We start from the raw sequence: 22,827 nt of genomic DNA, 5'->3' as shown, positions 1-22,827 counted from the left end.
TGTTGTTTAACAATGGTGTCATTTTCTATTCTTGTACAGAGCCTCCAAAGATCTCCATCAGCTCTCCAGAGGAGTTGATGGTGGCCGTGAACACTGCTCTGGAGCTGGAGTGTACTGCAGAGGGCGTCCCCTCACCTACCCTCAGCTGGCTCAAGGATGGGCGCCCTCTACAGGGAGATAGCGAGATAGTAGAGGAGGACGGACACTTCCTCAGGATTACCAAAGTGCAAGTAAGTCACAAACGTAATGACACAGCATTTTGTTGACATTCAGACCTCACTGCTGTATAATGGTAAACGCCAGATCATACCAGCGATATCTCTGTTGTTAGGTGGAGGATGCAGGTCTATACACCTGTCTGGCTAGCAGCCCAGCAGGCGAGGATGGAAGTAACCACTGGGTCCGTGTTCAAGGTGATACATGTGTTTCCTAGCCGTATATTGTCAATCCTGCTAATAGATAGCAAGGTACTTATACATCAAATCCTGATCCTAATCATCAACGCTTGTTTCCCTGCTCCAGTTCCCCCAACTCTTCTTGGTTCTGATGATGTCAGAACGTTGTCAGTCCCAGCCAAAGGACACCTGACTCTGGAGTGCCAGGCTGACAGTGACCCTCCACCAGACATAGAGTGGTACAAGGACGACGTGAAATTACAGGTCAGACTGGACGTCATGGAAACAGGGTGGCAGGAATCACACAATATAGTATAAAACGTTATTGACTCTCTCTTTTCCTGTCTCCCTCATTCTCCCCTGGTCCCAGCTGGGGGGTCGTATCCAGAGGCTGGCCGGGGGTCAGTACCTGGAGATCCAGGACGTCAGGCCTCAGGACAGTGGCCAGTACAGCTGTGTGGTCACCAACATGGCTGGAAGCACCAACCTCTTCTTCACTGTGGAGATCCTCAGTGAGTTGATAACATGATGAGTTAGGAAGAAGATTGAGATCATGCGTTCAGTGATATGGAATAGATCTGCAGTATAAACCTCAATCAATTATAATGTGTATTTTCACTTTCCCCCCAGTGCCACCAGTCATCAGAGAGAGCAGCTCTGTGGTCACTGCACATATCAGTCAGGATGCAGTCTTGCCCTGTGAAGTAGAGGGGGAGGCCTCACCTACAATCCTGTGGAGGAAAGATGGCATCCCTATAGGTCCTGACGACAACAAGTAAGGGCTTCTTACTTTTTGTTCCACTGACTTAGCTAATAGAGGTTATTGGGATACTGTCTTTACACATGAAGCAGAATGTCATCTTCTGTATGACTGTAGATGTGTAGATTGTCAGGGGAGCTGACTGATTGTGTGTGTCCTGTGTCCCAGGTACACCACACTGTCTGAAGGCTCTCTGCGTGTAAAGGCTGTTCAGCTGAGTGATGCTGGACGCTACTACTGCACCGTGTCCAATCAGGCCGGATCAGATCACCATGGGATGGACTTACGCGTGTTTGGTAAATAAATACAACTCAAAGAAAAACAGAATCACACCATAATACAGTAGATTTACCTTTTTACATTAACATTTTGGATCAGACACTCTTATTCAGGTTTTCAGCCACTTGCATTACAGTCAGCACCTTACAGTCAGATTGGTTTGTATGCCATATAATATGTATTTTTTTATGACTTGGGTCCCTGTAGTTGGTCCCTCGATCAACCCTGGTCCCTTCAACGTGACGGTGACCACAGGGGTGAGAGCCGTGCTGAGCTGTGAGGCCACAGGTATACCTGCACCTAAAGTCACCTGGAAGAGGAATGGGACTCCCATAGACCTCAACCAGGAGTCTGGCACATACAGGTACGTGGAGCAGAATGGCCTGTCCTCCTGTGAGTTATAAAACAATGGACATACATACAAAGGATTCATTTTGAATTATTGTGTGTGACTTTGTTTTGTTTCAAGGTTACTCTCCTCTGGATCTCTGGTCCTTTTCTCTCCATCCAATCAGGATGAGGGATACTTTGAATGCACAGCAGCCAATGAGGTTGGAGAGGAGCGCAGTGTCATTGAGGTTATCCTACAAGGTATTGTTGCTTTTAGGTCCTAATCCAACATTGGTAGAGAGCCATTTAATCTAAGATAAAGACTGAGATTTCTTCTCTCTTTCCCTTTAGCCCCCCCCACCATTGAAGATGACATCACAACAGTCATTGCTATCAAAATGGCCCCTGTGGTGCTGCCATGCCATGCCCAGGGCCGCCCAGAGCCCATTGTCAGCTGGACCAAGAGTGGAGCCAAGCTGGGCTCCCGAGGAGGGAGTTATCGGGTCCTGCCCACAGGTAGGTCCAACTGCTGCTCAGAGTGTAACATGGTACTATGGCCATCAGTGATTCTGTCATGTTAGTACTTTGGTCTTCATTGTTGTGGTACTGTACTGTTTGGATCCAGGGGTGCTGGAGATTACAGCTGCTACCCCCAGTCATGCAGGGAGGTACACCTGCTCTGCCCGGAACCCTGCAGGGGTGGCCCACAAACACATCACTCTCACAGTGCAAGGTGGGTCCTCGGGTGGATTGTTGTTAAGGTTATACAGTAATGGTTAATGTTTTTGCTTTTTAACTCTCTGTCTTAATTTTGCCATTTAACAATGGTTAGTCTGTATATGATAAACAACGACAATGGATTTGCCCTCTCTGACTCAGAGCCCCCTGAGATCAGGCCCATGACAGAGGAAGTACAAGTAGTGTTGCATCATGGGACGGTTCTGCCCTGCGAGGTAAAAGGTTTCCCTCGACCCTCCATCACCTGGCAACGAGAGGGTGTTCCCATATTAACTGGTGAGAATGTCCTCTTTTAAACACTTGATCAGAAATCTAGCCATTATATAACACATTGGTCAGTTATACTCTGCTGCTTCTAAATAGTGATGTCTTCTTTCTATGGCTCTACAGGTCACAGACTGGCTCTCCTCTCAAATGGAGCTCTGAAGTTCTCTCGGGTCACACTGGGTGATGCGGGCACTTACCAGTGCCTGGCACAGAATGAAGCTGGCACAGCAATGGGAAGGACACGGCTCGTGCTGCAAGGTAACACACTACACCTCTACAGAGCATAGACATTTTGTCTGAAAAGTATGGAGGCACTTGTTGGTGATTAGTTGAATGCTTGTGGGCCTCAGAGAAATGTAAATAATGTATATCTCAATAGTGAAAGGTTCAACTATGTGTGATGGTGTTGCTCCAGTTCCCCCAGTACTGAGTGTTCCTCGTGTGGAGTACACGGCCGTGCTGGGCCAGCCAGTGAGCCTGGAGTGTGTGGCAGATGGGCAACCCCAGCCGGAGGTGTCCTGGCACAGGGAACGCAGGCCCGTCACAGAGGGGGCACACATACAGCTCTTTGCCAACGGCACCCTGAGGATCGCGGCCTCACAACGTAGTGATGCTGGCCTGTACACCTGCTCTGCAAAAAACCTTGTTGGCAGGGCCAGCCATGACATGAGGCTTGTCATATTGAGTGAGTGGATAGGAACTGAGGGCATGAGACAGATTTAACCGTAATTGAACCTGACATTAGGATTAACAGTGAATGGCGTAACTGATTTGCCAGTAATAAACTGAGTCTTTCTTTCTCTTCTAGTCCCGCCTATGATTCCTGCTGGTCAGCCAGAGCTGTCTGTTGTCCAAGGCTTCCAGGCCTTGTTGCCGTGTGCGGCTCAGGGTTTGCCAGAGCCCAGGGTGTCATGGGAGAAGGACGATAACACCGTGCCCAACCTGCCTGGCAAATTTACTGTTCTGCGTTCAGGAGAGCTGATCATTGAGAGGGCAGAGGTCAGAGACGTTTCTACTTTACAGTGTATAATCAAGGTGATTTAGGTGAAGATTCTGATCAACTTTTTGTCCCTTGTAGCCAGGTGATGGTGGTGTGTTCACCTGTGTTGCCACCAACACAGCAGGCACAGCGAGACAGGACACCCGCCTGTCCGTCAACATGAGGCCCGCCTTCAAGGAGTTACCTGGTGACGTGACCCTGAACAAAGGCCAAAGTCTAAGCTTGTCTTGCCATGGCCAGGGCACCCCTACCCCTGTTATCTCCTGGACCGCTAACAACAGCCCCTATCCAGGTACTCCACTGGCTACATATTCTGTTATGATTGATTTAAGGATTGATATATTGATCTTGATTGCTGCAAAAGTCTCTCTCTCTAGATCTATCTATCTATCTATCTATCTATCTATCTATCTATCTATCTATCTATCTATCTATCTATCTATCTATTTCTCTCTCCAACTCTATCTAATCTATCTATCTCAGGTTCCAGTGTGGATGAGGCAGGCAGAAGCTCCTTGGTCATAGAGAATGTGACCATGAGTGATGCGGGAACCTATGTGTGCCTAGCAGAGAACAGTGTGGGCACCATTAGAGCACTCTCATTTGTCCGCATTAGAGGTGAGCACTTTAAAGACATGACCAGAGTTTAGACTGTTTATATTTTGTATTGTTCTATTTGTTGATAGGGGTACACTGTATGTAAGGGGTGTATCATGAATCCTTAGAACCTCCAGTTCTGAAGGGAGAGGCCCACATCTCTCAGACTGTGGCCCAGGGTGGCACAGCCATGCTGGACTGTCCTGTCCAGGGAAGCCCTAGTCCTGTCCTCCGCTGGCTCCGTGACGGCAGTCCCCTTCTCCACTCCCTTCGCCTGCAACCCCTCCATAATGGCTCCCTGGCCATCTACAGCGTCACGGTAACACATCACGTGTCCCATCAGTTTCCCTCAGAAATATCTTTATCCAGTGTTCTTTGAATTTGAGAGTTCATATCAGGAGTTAAAAAATGTCTGTACAAACAAAAAGAGAGTAGGCTTACACAAGAAATGATGGGACAATTTTGAAGTCAGCTTAAGAGTGAGAGGATGGACCACTGACTGCAGTCAATCTGCACTCCATCTGCAATCCTGGGTCATGGAACATTGTGTGACCTACAGTAACTGCAGTGTCCGAGTCTGGCCGTAATCAGATTGGCGTGAGTTCAGTCAGAGGCTAACAGTATTAGCTAGAGAGGGAAGGAGGGAGCTCAGATATGGATGTTCCCAGGCTCTCTCCCTGTTCTGCCGGCTGTAACGTTGTTAACTTTGTTACCTCTATAGCTAATGCTGGAATAGTACACCCTGCAGCTGACACTCTCAAAGACAAATAGTTCTTCTCACAGAGAGCTCTGTGATACTCTGTGTCATACTGAGTTATTGCCGAACGAGCTAATGGAAAAACCATAAACTTTCCTTTTGATAAAATGTCAGCTTTTAAATGCGTCAATGAGGGATAGAAGTTCCATAAAAAAATCTGAAATATGCATCAGTCTTTTTCAACAGAAAAAAAAATGAAAACAGCCAGTGGAACACAATGTTTATTGTAGAGTTGACTGACGCACTTAAAGAAACTCAAACGGGACTTCTTAGGACAGCAAGACTTTATTCAGCAGCATTCAACAGTACACCATACTTCAGCATATGGAAATGTATTTCTGACCCGTCAGTAAGCTAACACACACTTTTAGAAACATTGAAACAGGGCAGGACCTAAAAGACTCATCCCTTGGTCGTCATACCAGATTGTTACTTCACTGAAGGATATAATGCTGACAGGTCATGATGATCAGTTTGGAAGTCAAGATCACCTATTTTCTATTATCTTAGACGTACACAAAGTTGATTACAGAGGATTAAACAAAGATGTTTTAAGACATCATCAGCTTCATTTATAAATGTCGTAGTAAATAATTGGCCAATTAATGCAGGTTATTGTTAGCATATGAATATGACAAATGCAGCTTCAAGTAGAAGCCTACACACTCACACATTCACAATCTTCACACACACACTACACACTCACATTTAGCTGAACCACTGGGGTAATATCACTACATTCCATGATGTTATTTGGAAGAGTGAAAGGATGAGGGTCCCCACCAGCAATATAAATCCTCATATTTCAGAGGGACAATAATAATGTGCTTGTGTTAAATGTGTTTATGCCATAACATCTATCTGTCGCCATCGGTGTCAGAAAGGAGATGCAGGGGAGTACCAGTGTGTGGCTGAGAGTGAGGCTGGAGTCGCGGAGAGAACTGTCTCTCTCAAAATACAGAGTAAGTGATGTGTAGACCATAAACACAGTCACACCAACATCCAAATACTGTTGTGAAAATATGAAAAAGGAGTATTCTTAAAATTACACACAATTTTTACTTCATTCTCTAAATGTTTTCTCTCTCTCTCTCTCTCTCTCTCTCTCTCTCTCTCTCTCTCTCTCTCTCTCTCTCTCTCTCTCTCTCTCTCTCTCTCTCTCTCTCTCTCTCTCTCTCTCTCTCTCTCTCTTGCCACAGTTAAGGGAGGTTACTCTAATTGGGAGGAGTGGGGCCCATGCAGCACCACCTGTGGACGAGGGGTTCAGGAGCGAATCAGGTTATGCAACAATCCAGAGCCAGTCAATGGGGGGCGATCATGCGACGGTCCCAGTATGGACTCCAGGAGATGTCAGACTGGACTCTGTCCAGGTACGGCTGATTGAACTGATCTCCTGTCACTCCAAACAGATGCAGCTGAGTTTAACAATGGAATTATATAATGTAAATAAAAAGATTAGTACTATATCCCCCCCCCCCCTCTCTCTCTCTCTCTCTCTCCCTCCATCTTTCTCTATGTTTGGTGACTGAAGGGGAGGCCCCTCGTAAGGCCAGGGGCAGCCTGATAGGGATGGTGAATGATAGGGAGTTTGGGGTGTCGTTCCTGGAGGTTAACATCACAGAGGACCTAGAGGAGGGAACCAGCACCCTGCAGGCCCACCTGGACAACATCCCCCCTAGTGTGGGTGAGTATGGGAGTGGGAGAGGATTCTGTTTAGAAATACCAATCACGTCAGTAACTTAATCAAGTTGTGAAGACGTTGTGTATATATCCCTCAGTCACTGTCATTGAGCGTGTCTGTACCCTGACCTATCATACTCTTAGAGATGTTTCCATATAAGCTGTGGTCTTACTACGGATGTTTTGCAGGTCCATTTCTGCGGGCGCTCGTGTCTGTGTTTGCTCCCATCTACTGGACCACAGTGCTGCAGACTGGAGCAGCCAGGAACGGCTACTCACTGACCCAGGGCCTGTTCAGACAGGAGTCCCAACTGGAGTTTGACACAGGTCAGTTAAGAACAGATACAGTTACATTCTGCCAAATAACTTGATTTTTTTTACTCTACTTTAAATGTTGTCCTGCAACAGTGTTTGTCTCTACTGAACTGAATGTTCCCTTTAAATCTGTACAGGTGTAAGATCTTAATTGGATCACCCTGTTGTTGCAAGAAATGTTCTTAATAGCAGGAAATACAAACCTGTAGTGTATTGCAAGGTTAAACAGGCTTCTCAAGTTTATAATTTCCACTTTGACCCCCCTAAGGTCGATGTCCGTGCCCCCCTGGATATTGAATTAGCATAATAAAAACAATCCCCATAAAAATCAGTCAGTTTAAGATAGATATTGGATGCGTCTCAATCCACTGCGTCTGCCCATGTCGCACTTCAGCATCTGTGGTGACAGAGCTAGAGCGGTGTCTGTCAGCCCATGAGACATCCCGAAGATCGGTCTTCTCACAAAATCGCCTGTAGCGTCTGTTTGGCCCCTCTATGGAAAGATGAGACTCTCACGAGCGTCTTGGGACTCATCTGAAGTCGATACAGCCGGTCTTCTGTCTGTAGCGTCCGAACAGTTTGGGCTACACACTAACCCCTCTGTGGAAAGGTGAGACTCTCACGAACACGTACATGTCTGTTGTTTTGCACAGGACCCACGAGACTGAAGGTCCCCAGTAGCAGTTGAAAAAATGAATGGTAGTTTATACGGAGACTGTTTAGTGCCAAAAATAAGGGGTTAAATACACGTAAGAAAGAAATAACAAATGTTTCCTCTCATCTTTCTTATATCGCTGTTTCATGTAGTGAATCTGTTATTCAATGCATTTCTATGGCCAAATAGCAGTAAGGCCAAAAATAATGTTTCATCAAATTAAAAAAAAATATATAATTTTTTTGTGATACTTCGAGGTGTCTTAAAATACCAAATTAAATAGCAAAATGATCCCTGATATGACAATCTTAAAACAATTCCATATAGCTTAGTAGAACCCCCCCGCCCCAGCTTAGACAGGGCTTAGAAACTTGTCAGATTTAATTTGCTCTAACAAAAAAATGTATCAACACCTAAACAAATGTCCATTTAATTAATAATCATCACAATAATGCACATTTCCTCTTGCTGCAGGATTATTTCCCTGAAATTATAAAGTGGTCTAATTAAGATCCTACGCATGTACGTTGTAAGAGAACCAGCAGAGGGCATATTTCTCCTTGACTGCAGTTCATTTTTGTTCACTTGAGAATTCAGATTCCTAGTCCTTTATTGTCCCCAAATTTGTCTCAATAATACACAAGAACAGTGAAACACAACAGCAGCTTCTCACAAAAACATAGTGCCTTCAGAAAGTATTCATACCCCTCAACTTATTCCACATTTAGTTGTTACAGCCTGAATTCAAAATTGATTAAATTACTTTCTTCTCTCACCAATCTACACACAATACCCCATAATGACAAAGTGACAACATGTTTTTAGAAATGCATGCAAAGTTATTGAAAATTAAATACAGAAATATCTCATTTCCATAAGTATTCACACCCCCGAGTCAATACTTTGTAGAAGCACCTTTGGAAGTGATTACAGCAGTAAGTCTCTAAGAGCTGGATTGTGCAACATTTGCCCATTATTCTTTAAACAATTCTTCAAGCTCAGTCAAATTGGTTGTTGATCATTGCTGGACAACCATTTTCAGGTCTTGCCATAGATTTTCAAGTAGATTTAAGTCAAAACTGTAACTTGACCACTCAGGATGTAAAGATATTTGTCTGCTGTTTGAAGTGAGTCAGACCGAAATGTACATGAAATAACTGAGAATACAAAACAACAAACGAACGAAACTAATACAGCCTATCTGGTGACTAACACTAAGACAGGTACAATCGCCCACGAAATACAACGCGCACTCAGGCTGCCTAAATACGGTTCCCAATCCGAGACAACGAGAATCAGCTGACTCCAATTAGGAATCGCCTCAGGCAGCCAAGCCTAACTAGACACACCCCTACTAATACACACTCCTAATTAATACAAACCCCAATACGAAATACAACATATAAACCCATGTCACACCCTGGCCTACCCAAACATATAACAAAAACACAAGATACAATGACCAAGGCGTGACACAGGAACATTCACTGTCTTCATGGTAAGCAACTCCAGTGTGTAGATTTGATCTTGTGTTTTAGGCTATTGTCGTGCTGAAAGGTGAATTAATCTCTCAGTTTCTGGTGGAAAGCAGACAGAACCAGGTTTTCCTCTAGGATTTTGCCTCTGCTTAGCTCCATTCCATTAATTTTTTTATCCTGAAAAACTCCCCAGTCCTTAACTATTACAAGCATATCCATAACATGATGTGTAGGCCAGTGACCCCCCAAAAATCTCAATTGAATCCATTTTAAATTCAGGCTGTAACCTAGCAAAATGTGGAAAAAGTCGTAAGGATCTCCAGTAGGAGGGGGGGGGGGTGAAGACCACCACCTCATGAACCAGGGCTTCATGTGCACCATCCTCTACAGACGGACAGGTCCTCTGGTTGGGAGATCGTTAGGTTTAGTGTGGAGGGTCTGGTGATTGGCAGATTTGACTACAGCAATAATAACTACCGGGTCACTAGCATGCAGGCCATGATCAATGAAACTTCTCTTCCCATTGACCTTTACCATTATGTTGACGTGTCTGGAAGGATTGAACAGTTTGGGAAATTCAGTTTCATGAACTTCATGAACTTACCTGATTCACATCATGAAGCACAGTAAGATATTTAATGCCAACAGACAAGTGATGGAGGTCCAGTATGAGATCCTGAAGTCTAGTGCAATATGACAAAAGGGGTCTCATCATTATCTGTGAGATCAGGATCAGTGGAGGCTGGTGGGAGGGGCTATAGGAGGACGGGCTCATTGTAATGGTTTAAATGGAACGGTATCAAACATATGGAAACCACGTTTGACTCTGTTCCATTTATTCCATTTCAGCCACTACAATAAGCACGTCCTCCAATAGCTCATCCCACCAGCCTCCGCTGATCAGGACCGGTGTGGATAACATCACACGCTACTCATACAAGTATGATGCTAATAGTCCGCTTATAGTTACGATCTCAACGGCAACAGTAATTGACTGATTCATGGCAACAGTGCCAGACTAATGCCGTTGCGCTATGACTTACAAGAGCGCATGACAAGACTCTGAGATATTCAGTACGAAATGGATGAAGATGGCTTCCTTCGCCTGCGGGTCAATGTCATGTTTGATTACTGCTCCAACTGACAGTGTCGGAGAGGAGTGTTCACTACCGCTATAACGGCCTAGGCAGGACCCGTGACGGCCCGCAGCTTCAGTTCTTCTATGCTGACCAGACCAAACCTACCAGGGTGACCGACATGTTCAACCACTCCAGCTCTGAGATTACTTCCCTCTACTTTGACCTGCAGGGACACCACCTCATCACCATGGAACTAAGCAGCGGGGAGGAATACTACGTAGCCTGTGATAACTCTGGCACGCCACTGGCCATCTTCAGTAGCCACGGAGACATTGTCAAGGAGATGCTCTACACCACTTACAGAGACAATTACCGAGACTAAAACTCTCCTTTTAGCTGACCATCGGGTTCCTCGGCGGTCTCTATGACCCGCTAACCAATCTGGTGCACCTGGGGAGGAGGGACTATGTATGATGTGGTGGCTGGGAGGTGAACCGCTCCCAACCATAACCTGTGGATGGAGCTCAGCATCAACCCAAGCCATTCAACCTCTACTCCTTCAACAACAGCTACGCTACAGATATTAGCAGTTGGTTGCAACTGTTTGGGTTTCAGCTCCACAATGTTGTCCCTGGTTATCCCAAGCCGGAGGTGGAGAGCATGGAGCAAACCTACGCAATGATTAGGACTCAAACCAAGACACAAGACTGGGACCCTAGTAAGGTTCTGTTGGGTATCCAGTGTGAGTTGCCAAAACACCTGAAGAACTCAATCACTCTGGACCGGCTGCCTATGAGTAAGGTGAGTGGTCAGCTGGGGGCATGGCATGGCCGGAGGCCCCGCTTCTCTGCCATCTCCTCTATCTTTAGTAAGGACGTCAAGTTTGCCATCAGAGATGATGTCGTCATCTCATCATTGGGGCTGCTAGCGAGGACAGCCTTTGTGTGGCAGCAGTCCTAAACCACGCAGTCTACCTGTCAGGCCTGCACTTCATGATGGGCGTTCTGGATACTCACTACTTTATCAAGCCTGACCTGCTGGAGGGGGACCTAGGAGTGGTCGGCCACACCGTAGTGGGTCGCGTTCTGGACAACGGCGCCAACATGACCTTGTCCCAGATGATGACTGTGGTGGGAGCTTTGCTGACATCCAGATGCAAAACAGGACTCACTTCAACATCCACTACGGTGTCACAGAGGAGGAGAAGGAACATGTGCTGGAGGAGGCCCGGCACAGAGCGGTGGAGCAGTCCTGGGTCATACAGGACAGGAGGCTGGAGGAAGGAGAGAAGGGCTCCAGGCTCTGGACACAAAGGGGATGGTTTCCATTTACTCCGCTACAGCAGCTTCCACTGAACAATGTTGTGATTTGCTCTCACTTCAGTTTATACAGTACATATCTCTCTGTGATCTGTGAAATTGTAGTGACAGCTACTGTCTTTTTTTGTGACGACAAGACTCACTGGCATCTGGGATTTTGCTTCTTCCTGCTTATTTGACATTCTGGTGGTACAATGGAATAGATTGTGTGAGTTTAGACAAATGAAATTGTATATAGCAAGTGCTTAATTAATCTCGTTAATCCGGTCAATAGAATTGATCGCTGGAGTTACACAGAGCAACGGGAAAAAGTATTCAAGCTGAACCTATACAGTATAATTTACTTTTTAACAAATTGCTTATTGTAAAATATGTCATGTATTATCTGGGTGGAGCTCCTTCCATATCATGAAAATGATTATTTGTATCATTTATTTACTGGACTAGAATGTGGACCTTGCAGGGCAGACTTTAGTGGCCTACACAAAATGCTAAATCATTGTGTAAATGCTGCAAATAGCTCATTCATATTGCAATTCACAGGTATTACATTCATCGTACCTTAATTATCCTGATGCCATTACAAGGCTGTCCTTACCAGTCCCTGTTCAGTTAGACAGACGTGTATCTGAGCTAGCAAGTCAATTGGCAGACAGTACAGAAGATAAGTCTCACTGAGTAATCCGAAAGTCATGAATCAGTTGTAAGAATCAATGGTTTTCATGGTACAAAAAGGTGATAAGCTTGTAAAAAATGTCCAAATCAAATGTAATTGGTCACGTACACATGTTATTACGAGTGTAGCAGAATGTTTTTGCTTCTAGTTCCGACAGTGCAGCAATATCTAACAAGTAATATCTAACAATTCCACAACAAATACCTAATACACACAGATCTAAGTAAAGGAATGGAATAAGATGATATACAAATATGGATTGGCAATGACAGAGCGGCACAGGCTAAGAAGCAATAGATAATATAGAATACAGTAGATACATGAGATGAGTAATGCAAGATATGTAAACATTATTAAAGTGACTAGTGCTCCATGTATTAAAGTGGCCAATGATTTCAAGTCTGTATGTAGGCAGTAGCCTCTCTGTGCTAGTGATGGCTGTTTAACAGTCTGATGGCCTTGAGATAGAAGCTGTTTTTCAGTCTCGGTCCCAGCTTTGATGCACCTGTACTGACCTCGCCTTCTGGATGGTAGCAGGGTGAACAGGCAGTGGCTCGGGTGGTTGTTGTCCTTGATCTTTCTGGCCTTCCTGTGACATCGGGCGCTCTAGGTGTCATGGTCGGCAGGTAGTTAGCCCCCCGTGATCCGTTGTGCAGACCGCACCACCCTCTGAAGAGCCCTGCGGTTGTGGGCGGTGCAGTTGCATACCAGGTGGTGATACAGTCCGACAGGATACTCTCAATTGTGCATCTGTAAAAGTTTGAAGGTTTTTGGTGCTAAGCCTAATTTTCTTCAGCCTTCAGCGCTGTTGCGCCTTCTTCACCACACTGTCTGTGTGGGTGGACCATTTTGTAGGACAAGGCACACTTAAAGTTTATCAAGTGGGTAGAAGTATAGACTAATAATCAGGAGCGGGAAGTCAGAGCAAGGTGAAAAGCAGACAGGATGACACATTCACAGCGGGTGTCTTATAAGAGCCTGAGTGTGTACTAGTTACAGGTCAAATGTAGTAGATGTGGAGGAGGATTTTTCAAAGAGAAATGCACACAGAGAGAGTAGCTGTTTCCCACAGATAAAATTGACTGGAAACAGCAATGTTTCAATATTTGTATGTATTTGGTCTGTGCTTAATTTACTACAACAAAGTCACATTGTGTTACAGCATTAGTCATTCCCATTCCCATGTGAAACGTTTGTAAGTGATGCTGTATGCCTCTGTCTAGTATTCCACAGAAATGATCTGAGGAGATTCGATGTGCATAAGAGTACACCGTCTTCACAACAGCTAAAATATTTTCCATGTAGCCCCAGTTAAACAAGCCTTAGTAAAGCAATGGTTTACGCCGTCCTTTGAAACCTCTAAGAATCCTCCTTATTTCCTAAGACAGACTTTCATGTAATGGACTGAACTTGAAGCATTTAGTATTTAATGTATTTTTGATTAGAGTATGACATGTTTGGATCCGAAGAAGTTTGTAAGGTAAAAATGTTTTCTCGCCATTCACCCTCACGCGTTTCCCATACGCACAATGTGGTTGTATTTTTGTGATTGGGATGTGTATGGTTTGTGTGCTGACACGCTTTCATATGTAAATGAAACATTTAGCACTGTGGAAAAGGCTGAACCAAAAGCATGAAGTGCTGTTGGACGGAGCCAAACACCATATATTCAGTATCGCTTTAATACTGTCCAGTTCATCATAAATATAATTCTTTGCAACCTTATGTTGTTTTTTACTTTCATTCTCATTGGGTTGTATTGCAAAAAGGAATTGTATAAAACATAGGCTATATGGTATACTAGGTAACGCTTTACTTGACACCCAGCGTCATAATACATTATGACACGGTCATAATCATGTCATAACAGCTAACAAAACTTTATAACATGACACAATTGCATTATTTTAGTTTAGTTTTTATTTTTTATTTTAGTTTTTTAAAAGTTTTTTTTTAACCTTTACTTAACCAGGTAGGCAGGTTGAGAACAAGTTCTCATTTACAACTGCGACCTGGCCAAGATAAAGCAAAGCAGTTCGACACATACACAACACAGAGTTACACATGGAGTAGAACAAACATAAGTCAATAATACAGTAGAAAAATAAGTCTATATACAATGTTGTGGCACCTAAGTGTCAAAACCTCTATATAAATATATATATTTTTTACCTGCTATTATTGTAATTGTGTACACATTGATGTCAGACATGCAGCTTACCCCAATGCTCTGTTGCTGATGACTGAGATGAATCCAGGAACAGATTTCAGGCGCAGGACAAGACACCCTCTTTGTGACTGATGACTGATATAAGGGCGTGTACGAGATAGGCCTATCTGGCTTGTATGATTATTAAGGTCATAATGTTTCATGACAGTGTCAAAGTGTATTTTCTTAGTCCAAGTAAAGTGACACAGGATGTTATAATGCTTCATGACAGTGTCAAAGTGTACTTTCTTAGTCCAAGTAAAGTGACACAGGATGTTATAATGCTTCATGACAGTGTCAAAGTGTACTTTCTTAGTCCAAGTAAAGTGACACAGGATGTTATAATGCTTCATGACAGGGTCATAAAGTGTATTTTCTGCAAGTTATTTAAAATATGATGAAAACAACATGACTGTAAAGCATTCATTACATCAAAACAAAGGATTTAAGAGAGATTTTCAAATGAAAGTTAACTTCTTGGCAGGGAAAATTCTAATTTGAATAAATGTGGTTTTTGACACTAATGTAGGTGTCATAACCAGCCATAAAATAATGCAATATATATCACAACAGATGTAAATATATGGGTCATGACAGTTATGGCCATGTTATGTCAGCTGTTATGACACATGACATAGTTATGATCAGTGTGGTAATGTGTTATGACACTGGGTGTCAAGTAAAGTATTACCGAATACGGTATAACATATTTTGGGTAAATTAATTGATAGTACTCCCTATAATTCATAATGCTCTGCCCATTGGTCATATTGATGGTATTCTCTTAGTTGGGTAAATGAGTCTGAGAGCGAAGAGGGTGTGATTGCTAATATACATTTCTGTTTTACGGGATACTGTGTACTCTGATGGTATCAAAACGCTTGACTGCATTTTCTACTCTGGACTTTGACTAAGAGGCATGTCTTTTCTGTGAGTGCTCCAGGAAGTGGGTGTAAATAATGGGAAGTTAATATTTTGGGTGTGGAAAGTTCATGTTCAAAACAAGTTTATTTTTAATTTGTATTATTCCATGCTGTATCTGAACGTTCTGTTTGTGTGTGTGTGTGTAACCAGGAGAGAGCCTTCGGGTAACACATGTAGCCAGAGGTCTGGACTCAGAGGGGGTTCTCCTAATGGACATCGTTATCAATGGCTTTGTCCCTCCAACATTATCAACCTCCCATCTCAATCTGCAGGTGTGTAATGACTAACACTCTCATCCTAAAGCCAGCTCAAGTCCCTGACCGTGACTAACCATGACACTCTATCTCTAATATGATGATTGCTTTGTGTCCTGGAGGAGTTTGATGAGTCATATGTGCAGACTGGACCAGGACAGCTGTACTCGTGGTCGTCCCAGGCACATCAGAGAGCAGGCGGTCCCATGGTGCTGCGCTGTAACCACTCCATCATCTACGAGGGCCGAGAGGAGCGCCAGGGGCCCCTGTTGCAGCTGCTTAAGGTGTCCCAGATGAGTGGCATCTACAGCATATTCACTCTCAGTCTGGACTTCCAGATGACAGCCTCACTACTCCTACCAGGTCAGTGCGAACACAAGACAGACAAACACAACACAGACAAACACTTAACTTTAAACTGATGTACTGTAGCAAACATGTTGCATTTTTGTCATTGCAGTTGTTTAAATGTAAGTTGCAATTTAATCGGTTCATAGACTTAAGGTGGTGCTCTGTATTTTTAGATGGTGATGGAGAAACATGTCCGAAAGGTTTCGTCCTGGATACAGCCTCTTACTGTGCTGGTATGTTTTTGTATACTTTTGCCTTCTGTGATTTAAAATAAAAAATAAGCTAAAAAACAACAATGTATACAGGAGAAAATTGTTGAAATTCAAATAATCCAAATACCCTTTTTGGATTGACCAATCATATTTTGTATTGCAGTGTAATTAGAATGTATTACAACAATACAATTACAAAGTATTACAATACAATGAACTCATGCAGAAAGTCTTAATAAACTGTAACTGTTGAATCGTTAGATGAGGATGAATGTGCTGCAGAATCGCCCTGCTCTCATTCCTGCAACAATGTGATGGGTGGCTTTTCCTGTGCCTGTCCCTCCGGCTTCACCATCTCTCCAAAGACCAACACATGCCAAGGTCAGCCACAGGAAACACTCACTGAATGCTGCACACTTTATCACACCATTTTATGTCTCCTATTTAGATACGTAATTACATTAGGTGATCTGTCTGTATATGGCTCTGGTATCATGTTGATTGGTAAGCTGTATTTAGAAGGCAATCTATTGTGACAGATAGAAAAACACAAATATTTACATTCATTTAAATAGTCAGGTAGCTAGTGCACACAATATCTGGCTCTGAGATTATCTGAACTGATGGTATCGCTGTGAATGTATAAACACTTTTATTGTGGACAGTGTTCTTATGTTTCACTTCAAATGTGTGGTACCTCTCTGCAGATATTGATGAATGTGCCCAGGCTTCCCACATGTGCCACTACAACCAGCAGTGTGTGAACACGGTTGGCACGTACCGCTGCCAGGCTAAATGTGGCCCAGGGTTCAAGCCCAGCGCCATGGGAACCAGCTGTGAAGGCAAGTCTATTCGCAACAAATGAAACGTTTATTTAGGATTGTCTTTCAGCCGCTCATCACCTGTATAAGGCACATTAGTAACAGAGGTAGGGCTGTGGTGTGAGTTTCAGATGTGGATGAGTGCCAGGAGTCGTCTCTCTCCCCGTGTCAACAGCAGTGTCTGAACACCCTGGGCTCCTTCCGCTGTGTCTGCAACCCTGGCTACCAGCTCTCTGGGCACCGATGTCTAGGTCAGTGGCCCCTGCAGCTCACTGATGATATTTTCAACAGATTCAAATGTTTCACACCAGGAAGCAGTAAACTGTAAGTTATGGAAGCAGTTAACTTATGGAATCTCAAACTCCTTTATGCTTGTTTGTAAACAGACATCAACGAGTGCAGCAGGAATGTGTGCCCAGCTCACCAGCAGTGCCGCAACACAGAGGGAGGCTACCAGTGTTTCGACAGCTGTCCAGCTGGCATGAGAATGGGAGAGAATGGGGCCTGTGTGGGTATGATGCCATTCATAATTAATGTGTCTGTTACTCTGGCTGTTGTTGCATGCAGGTACAGCTTTGTGCCATGAGAATGATGACCCTCACATTCATTAAGCCCTGTGTTTACCAACGTTTTGTCTCACAGATGTGGACGAGTGCCAGGATGGGAGCCACATGTGCCGCTACAGCCAGATGTGTCAGAACACTATTGGGGGGTACGGCTGTGTCTGCCCCAGAGGTTATCGGTCCCAGGGGGTGGGCCGTCCATGCCTGGGTAAGACACTTCATTTTGGCATAGTCATGTTTTACTCCACAACACAATATGCTACTGTCCAATAAAAAGTTGTGTCTGAGTCTTGTTTTGCCTTTCAGACGTTGATGAGTGCCTACAGACGCCGAGTCCCTGCGCCCACCAGTGCCGTAACGTGCCAGGCAGCTTCCGGTGCCTCTGCCCACCAGGCACTGTGTTACTGGGGGATGGGCGCTCCTGTGCTGGCCTAGAGAGAGGACAGGCCTTCTCCAACGGTACCCGCATCAGGGAAAGACTGCGCCCACAGCTGGTGTCATCGCTCGGTAGGCCCATCCTCTCACGGCATCATGGGGTATCCCGCATTACCAGACAGAGCTGCCCCATAGGCTACACCAACCGAGATGGAACATGTGTCGGTGAGTCTTGCTCCCCCTAAAGTAGAAGTCACTTTGGAAGCATTTCCCCACATAAAGATGTTGTTATTAAATAACCCAAACCACCAAAGGCACTTTGGTTCTGTCATCTAATTGGCATCTGTTTTTTGTGGACAAGATGGAGAAGAAGTTTCTAATTTTCCTTGAACGTCTGTAAGCAAAGGCCGCAAGCAAGGGACTTTAATCTGATACCACCGATGCTTACCTCATCATGTCATTGATCTCTGTACAGATGTGGATGAGTGCTTGCTGAGGAAGCCGTGCCAACATGAGTGCCGAAACACAATAGGCAGTTTCCAGTGCCTCTGTCCTACAGGCTACCAGCTCTTACCCAACGGCAGGAGCTGTAAAGGTATGGAGAAAATACACATAACCACCCATCACAACTGGGTTTACATTGCCACGAACATACACAGGTACTGAGTTTCCTTTCTGATGCTTGCAGACATTGATGAGTGTGCAGTACAAGGCATCCAGTGTGGACACAACCAGATGTGCTTCAACACTCGTGGAGGACATCAGTGTCTGGACACGCCCTGCCCTGCATCCTATCAGAAAGGAGGGAGCCCAGGGTAATGGTCCTGTTGCAATGTGTGGCTAGTTAGACAGATTGTTTCCTGGGTATTTTTGTAATATTGTAGTTACCGTAGTTACTTATCACACAACCATAGTCATGTTTTGTGTAGTTAGCTATGTATGTAATAAGTCACTGACCATTGATGCCACAAAACCATTAATTGGTTGTTGTGTACAGTATTTATGTATTGTATGTGTCACTGAACTTTAGAGTCAGCTGGCAACAGTATCGGAACCTCTGGAAGTGTAACAGTTGACTCTTCTTTCACCATGGTAGGACGTGCTACAGACCCTGCTCTTGGGACTGTGCCTCTGGAGGTTCCCCTCTGCTACTGCAGTACAAGTTGCTGACCCTCCCCCTCGGCATCCTAGCCAATCACAACGTGGTGCGCCTGTCGGCCTTCTCTGAGGCGGGGGTGTTGCAGGAGAGAACATCCTTCACCATCCTGGAGCAGGGCAGCGAGGGGGATCCGGGGGCAGGGGGCCAGCTATTTAGCATCAGGGATGAGGCAGGCAGGGGCATCATCTTCACCCTACGGCCCCTGCAGAGACCAGGCCTGGTGCGTCTGAGGGTGCAGGCCACCACCCTCTCCACACAGGGCCGCATCACATACCAGAGCATCTTCATCATCTACATCTCCATTTCTAGATACCCCTACTGAGCCCCCCTCAGCTGCAACGTGGAACTGACTGTGTTTTCCCCTAAGAGGCCCCTGTCCCCTTCCTCAATCTCTGTAGAATCAGGCTCCCGGCCTGGGAGACCGAGCATGCCAACCAAGCCAAGCCAAGAAAGCACTAATCATGAGACAAGGCAAACAGTATTATCCCTAAGGATTTCACTGATATTTGTACCCTTATCTGTGGTACAATGTAAACTGTATTGAAATGGATCTTAAACTGTGAGGACATGGTTTAGTCAAAAATCTGTTCTGTTTTGTTGGATTTATCACAATGAACACGCCAAAGATGGTCCTATAGCATTAGAATGGCGTACAGCTATTTATATTGTGAAAATGCTACAGGTTTGTCAATATTATTTTATCTCGTGTTTTCCTATTCTTTTAAGTCATTGTTGTCACATGAATCAGCTATAAGGTGCTATTCTGAATGTACTGTACTTATGTGTGTTTAAGTTTATGGCCTTAGCTTCATCGAAGCAGTGAGCCATATGGTGCTTGTGTTACAAGAACAAACGGATGAGGAAGCATTTCCTCCCCCGGCCTGGACTAAACCATCTTAAGCAGGAAGTAGAAGACCATTTGAGTTTCATTGCTCTCATTGGACTCTGTGCTGAATGGAGTTGGCCTCCACTAGCAGTGGCACAACATGGACATCAGAGAAAATGTCCCTTTCTGCTTAATCACGTTTAGTCTGTAGGCTGTCGTATTCTGATTTAGCCATTCATCTTTCTAAATGTGTTTCAAAATTCCATGGTTAAAAACCGTAGAGGGAGGGAAGCAACAAAGACATCGTGCTGAACAACAACTATTTATTGTTTAACCAAAAGCATACTCAGTGTGCACACACACAACCCCCAAAATGTGAAGAACCACATTCAGTGGGTGTTTGTGAAACAGGGAAAGAGGAAGCAGACGAATATTCATATAAAAGATGCACAATAAAACTTGTGTGAATTAAACATGCTGAACAAACTCAGCAAAATCATGGCTGCAATAGTGCAGTGTACATTTCTTTAGAATTTCGACTGCACCCTCCCTTCTATTAGCTGTATGATGAAATAACCAACATTTCAGTGTCACTGTATACACATGTAATGCCAGCAAATTCATCATAAAATGTCTATTTTGGAAAATGTGTATTACTGTCCGCTTTGGTCATTGGTAGTAATGCACGTTAAAATGTGTTTTAACTGTAAGTCAACCAATGAGAAAATGAAATTAAACTTAGCCATTTATGACACAATTATATTGGAACTGTTTCAGTTACCTGCAGCACGACCTCCAAGGCTGGTCTTTGCTGTTCTGCTGCCTGTGAAGATACCAAAAAATGCCCCCCCCCCCTCCTATTCCAGAGGTTGAAGGTTCAAATTTAGGTTCTTGAATGAAAGGTGAAAAGGTATTTTCCATATGTTTAAAATATATATTTTCCAGGAGGTTGAAAAGTCATATTTTCCAGACATTGAGGGCTACAGTGCTGCCTGAAATGACATTTTTTTGAATGCCCATCTGTGGTGAGCCTACTGTTTGTAAAACACAACAACAACAAGATGTCCAAAAGATGGCAGGCTACACCCCAGTAAGCACGAGGTAACACCCCAGTAAGCACGAGGTAACACCCCAGTAAGCACGAGGTAACACCCCAGTAAGCACGAGGTAACACCCCAGTAAGCACGAGGTAACACCCCAGTAAGCACGAGGTAACACCCCAGTAAGCACGAGGTAACATGTCGGCCCACAATGGAATTTTGAATACCGATCCATGTTGTAGTCCCACCATTTGTAAAACAGGCCGTTGCATTGGCTTTATTAGTCCTGATTTCTGTGACTAATCAACTTGGCCATTTAAACTCTGAATATCAGCAGGGTTGTGGAGGGGTCACAAAAACGGTAACTATAATCCGTTATGTTACCAGTGAAAACATTGTAATCAGATTACTGATACTTTTGAAAAACTAGATTACTTTGAGGATGACTTTTAAATTCAGAAAGGATGTTTGCAAAAAGAAAAGTTCTCAATGACATTCAAATCAGAATTGAAAAAAAGGCTCACTTTTAAATTTGTTCCACCTTCCATTCATTTTGCAGCAGCCTAGGCTACACCTGAACATTAGAAATCTGACATGCTGTATGGGATGAAAACGATACTATTTTTCAGTCTGATCAACTGTATGCTACTAATAAGAGCAGTTTACAGTGTTGCCAACTCCCCAGTAAGGAACGTAGCTTTTGGCTGTCCTAAAAGTCGCTAGAAGTTGCAAAATGACATCATCGCCTAATTTGCATAATTGGCCATGTGCAAATAATTGTGATGAGCGCTGTAGGAGAGAGGAATAACGTCGTGGGAGAGACAAAAAAAAATGTTTAAAAAGCACCATAAATATGTTTAGAACTACAAATTAACTTTCTTTTGTCGATTCTTGTTTTTTTTTTATTTCACAATTCCAACCCTCCTCATTTATCCGGGCTTGGGACCGTCAAAAGTAACCCAAAAGAGACACTGGTGGAGTTACTTAAAAAAAAATGTTTTATTTTATTTTATAAAAATAAAATAAAATCTTCATCTGGTTTGGTTTTTAACCTTATGGTCCACTTAGGAGCCTACAACAAGTCACAGTAAAACATGAACATTTTTAACCATAACATTAAAAAAAATGTTGTATACAATCTACATTAACAATCTAAACGGACCAAAAAGAGACAATAGAAGAAACTGTCAACGACAATGTGAGAAAATTATGGTAACTGGTCTGGCCTGAATTTAAGTGAATTGTTTTTTTTCCAGACCCCCCTCCACACACACACAGGCTGTGCTGGCTCACAGAAAGAGTGGGTCATTGTCATTTTGGTCAAGGCTCTCTATGGCAGGTTCAGCAACTGAGGGAGCTGACTTAAATGAGTAAGCAGCTGATGTGCCAAAAAGCTGCAAAACATTATCAGGCAGCTGGTGCTCATAGCAAGCCTCACCAGACAGCTTCAGTCCATAACGAATGTACAGGATGGAGTTAAGGGTCTGCAAGCACATCCAATTTCCAAATTAGATTTTTACCACACTCATCTGGCTGAATACTCTCTCAACTTCAGCATTTGAGTGTGGCAAGGACAGCACAGACACAGCAGCCATGGCAGGTTCTTCTATATATCAGCTGCATCCCCGAACTTTCACATCTCACTCCAGAAGCCCAGTGTGTTTTTTTGTCTCATTCCATTTACTAAGATGGATGGCACGCCATTGCTGGACAACCTTGTCCATCTCTACAGAGGAGTAGCCAAGGAGCTTGGCTATGTTTTCTAGTT

The 22,827-nt window shown here is 44.0% G+C and overlaps 1 protein-coding gene across 1 annotated transcript in view; it reads left to right on the top strand.

Moving 5' to 3' along the window:
- The window catches only part of hmcn2 (hemicentin 2), an 82,800-nt gene extending 62,024 nt beyond the window's left edge, over positions 1 to 20,776 (top strand). The window contains 33 exon segments of the mRNA XM_046347468.1: positions 40 to 230; positions 332 to 413; positions 523 to 659; positions 766 to 907; positions 1,026 to 1,170; positions 1,324 to 1,451; positions 1,642 to 1,798; positions 1,904 to 2,025; positions 2,116 to 2,280; positions 2,390 to 2,497; positions 2,644 to 2,778; positions 2,893 to 3,027; positions 3,185 to 3,454; positions 3,578 to 3,768; positions 3,848 to 4,061; positions 4,253 to 4,387; positions 4,495 to 4,685; positions 6,004 to 6,085; positions 6,323 to 6,493; positions 6,655 to 6,807; positions 6,993 to 7,130; positions 15,609 to 15,730; positions 15,835 to 16,075; positions 16,237 to 16,296; positions 16,537 to 16,656; positions 16,983 to 17,117; positions 17,228 to 17,347; positions 17,483 to 17,608; positions 17,739 to 17,867; positions 17,966 to 18,259; positions 18,510 to 18,629; positions 18,723 to 18,849; positions 19,131 to 20,776. Of these exon segments, the coding sequence (XP_046203424.1) occupies positions 40 to 230; positions 332 to 413; positions 523 to 659; positions 766 to 907; positions 1,026 to 1,170; positions 1,324 to 1,451; positions 1,642 to 1,798; positions 1,904 to 2,025; positions 2,116 to 2,280; positions 2,390 to 2,497; positions 2,644 to 2,778; positions 2,893 to 3,027; positions 3,185 to 3,454; positions 3,578 to 3,768; positions 3,848 to 4,061; positions 4,253 to 4,387; positions 4,495 to 4,685; positions 6,004 to 6,085; positions 6,323 to 6,493; positions 6,655 to 6,807; positions 6,993 to 7,130; positions 15,609 to 15,730; positions 15,835 to 16,075; positions 16,237 to 16,296; positions 16,537 to 16,656; positions 16,983 to 17,117; positions 17,228 to 17,347; positions 17,483 to 17,608; positions 17,739 to 17,867; positions 17,966 to 18,259; positions 18,510 to 18,629; positions 18,723 to 18,849; positions 19,131 to 19,515 (5,171 nt within the window). The 3' untranslated portion in view covers positions 19,516 to 20,776.
- The last annotated feature ends 2,051 nt before the right edge of the window (positions 20,777 to 22,827 follow it).

Source organism: Oncorhynchus gorbuscha, linkage group LG04, assembly GCF_021184085.1.
Source record: "Oncorhynchus gorbuscha isolate QuinsamMale2020 ecotype Even-year linkage group LG04, OgorEven_v1.0, whole genome shotgun sequence".
Taxonomy (NCBI): Eukaryota; Metazoa; Chordata; class Actinopteri; order Salmoniformes; family Salmonidae; genus Oncorhynchus; species Oncorhynchus gorbuscha.
The sequence above is the reverse complement of the archived record's forward strand: the minus strand, read 5'-3'. Positions and strand labels throughout refer to the sequence as shown.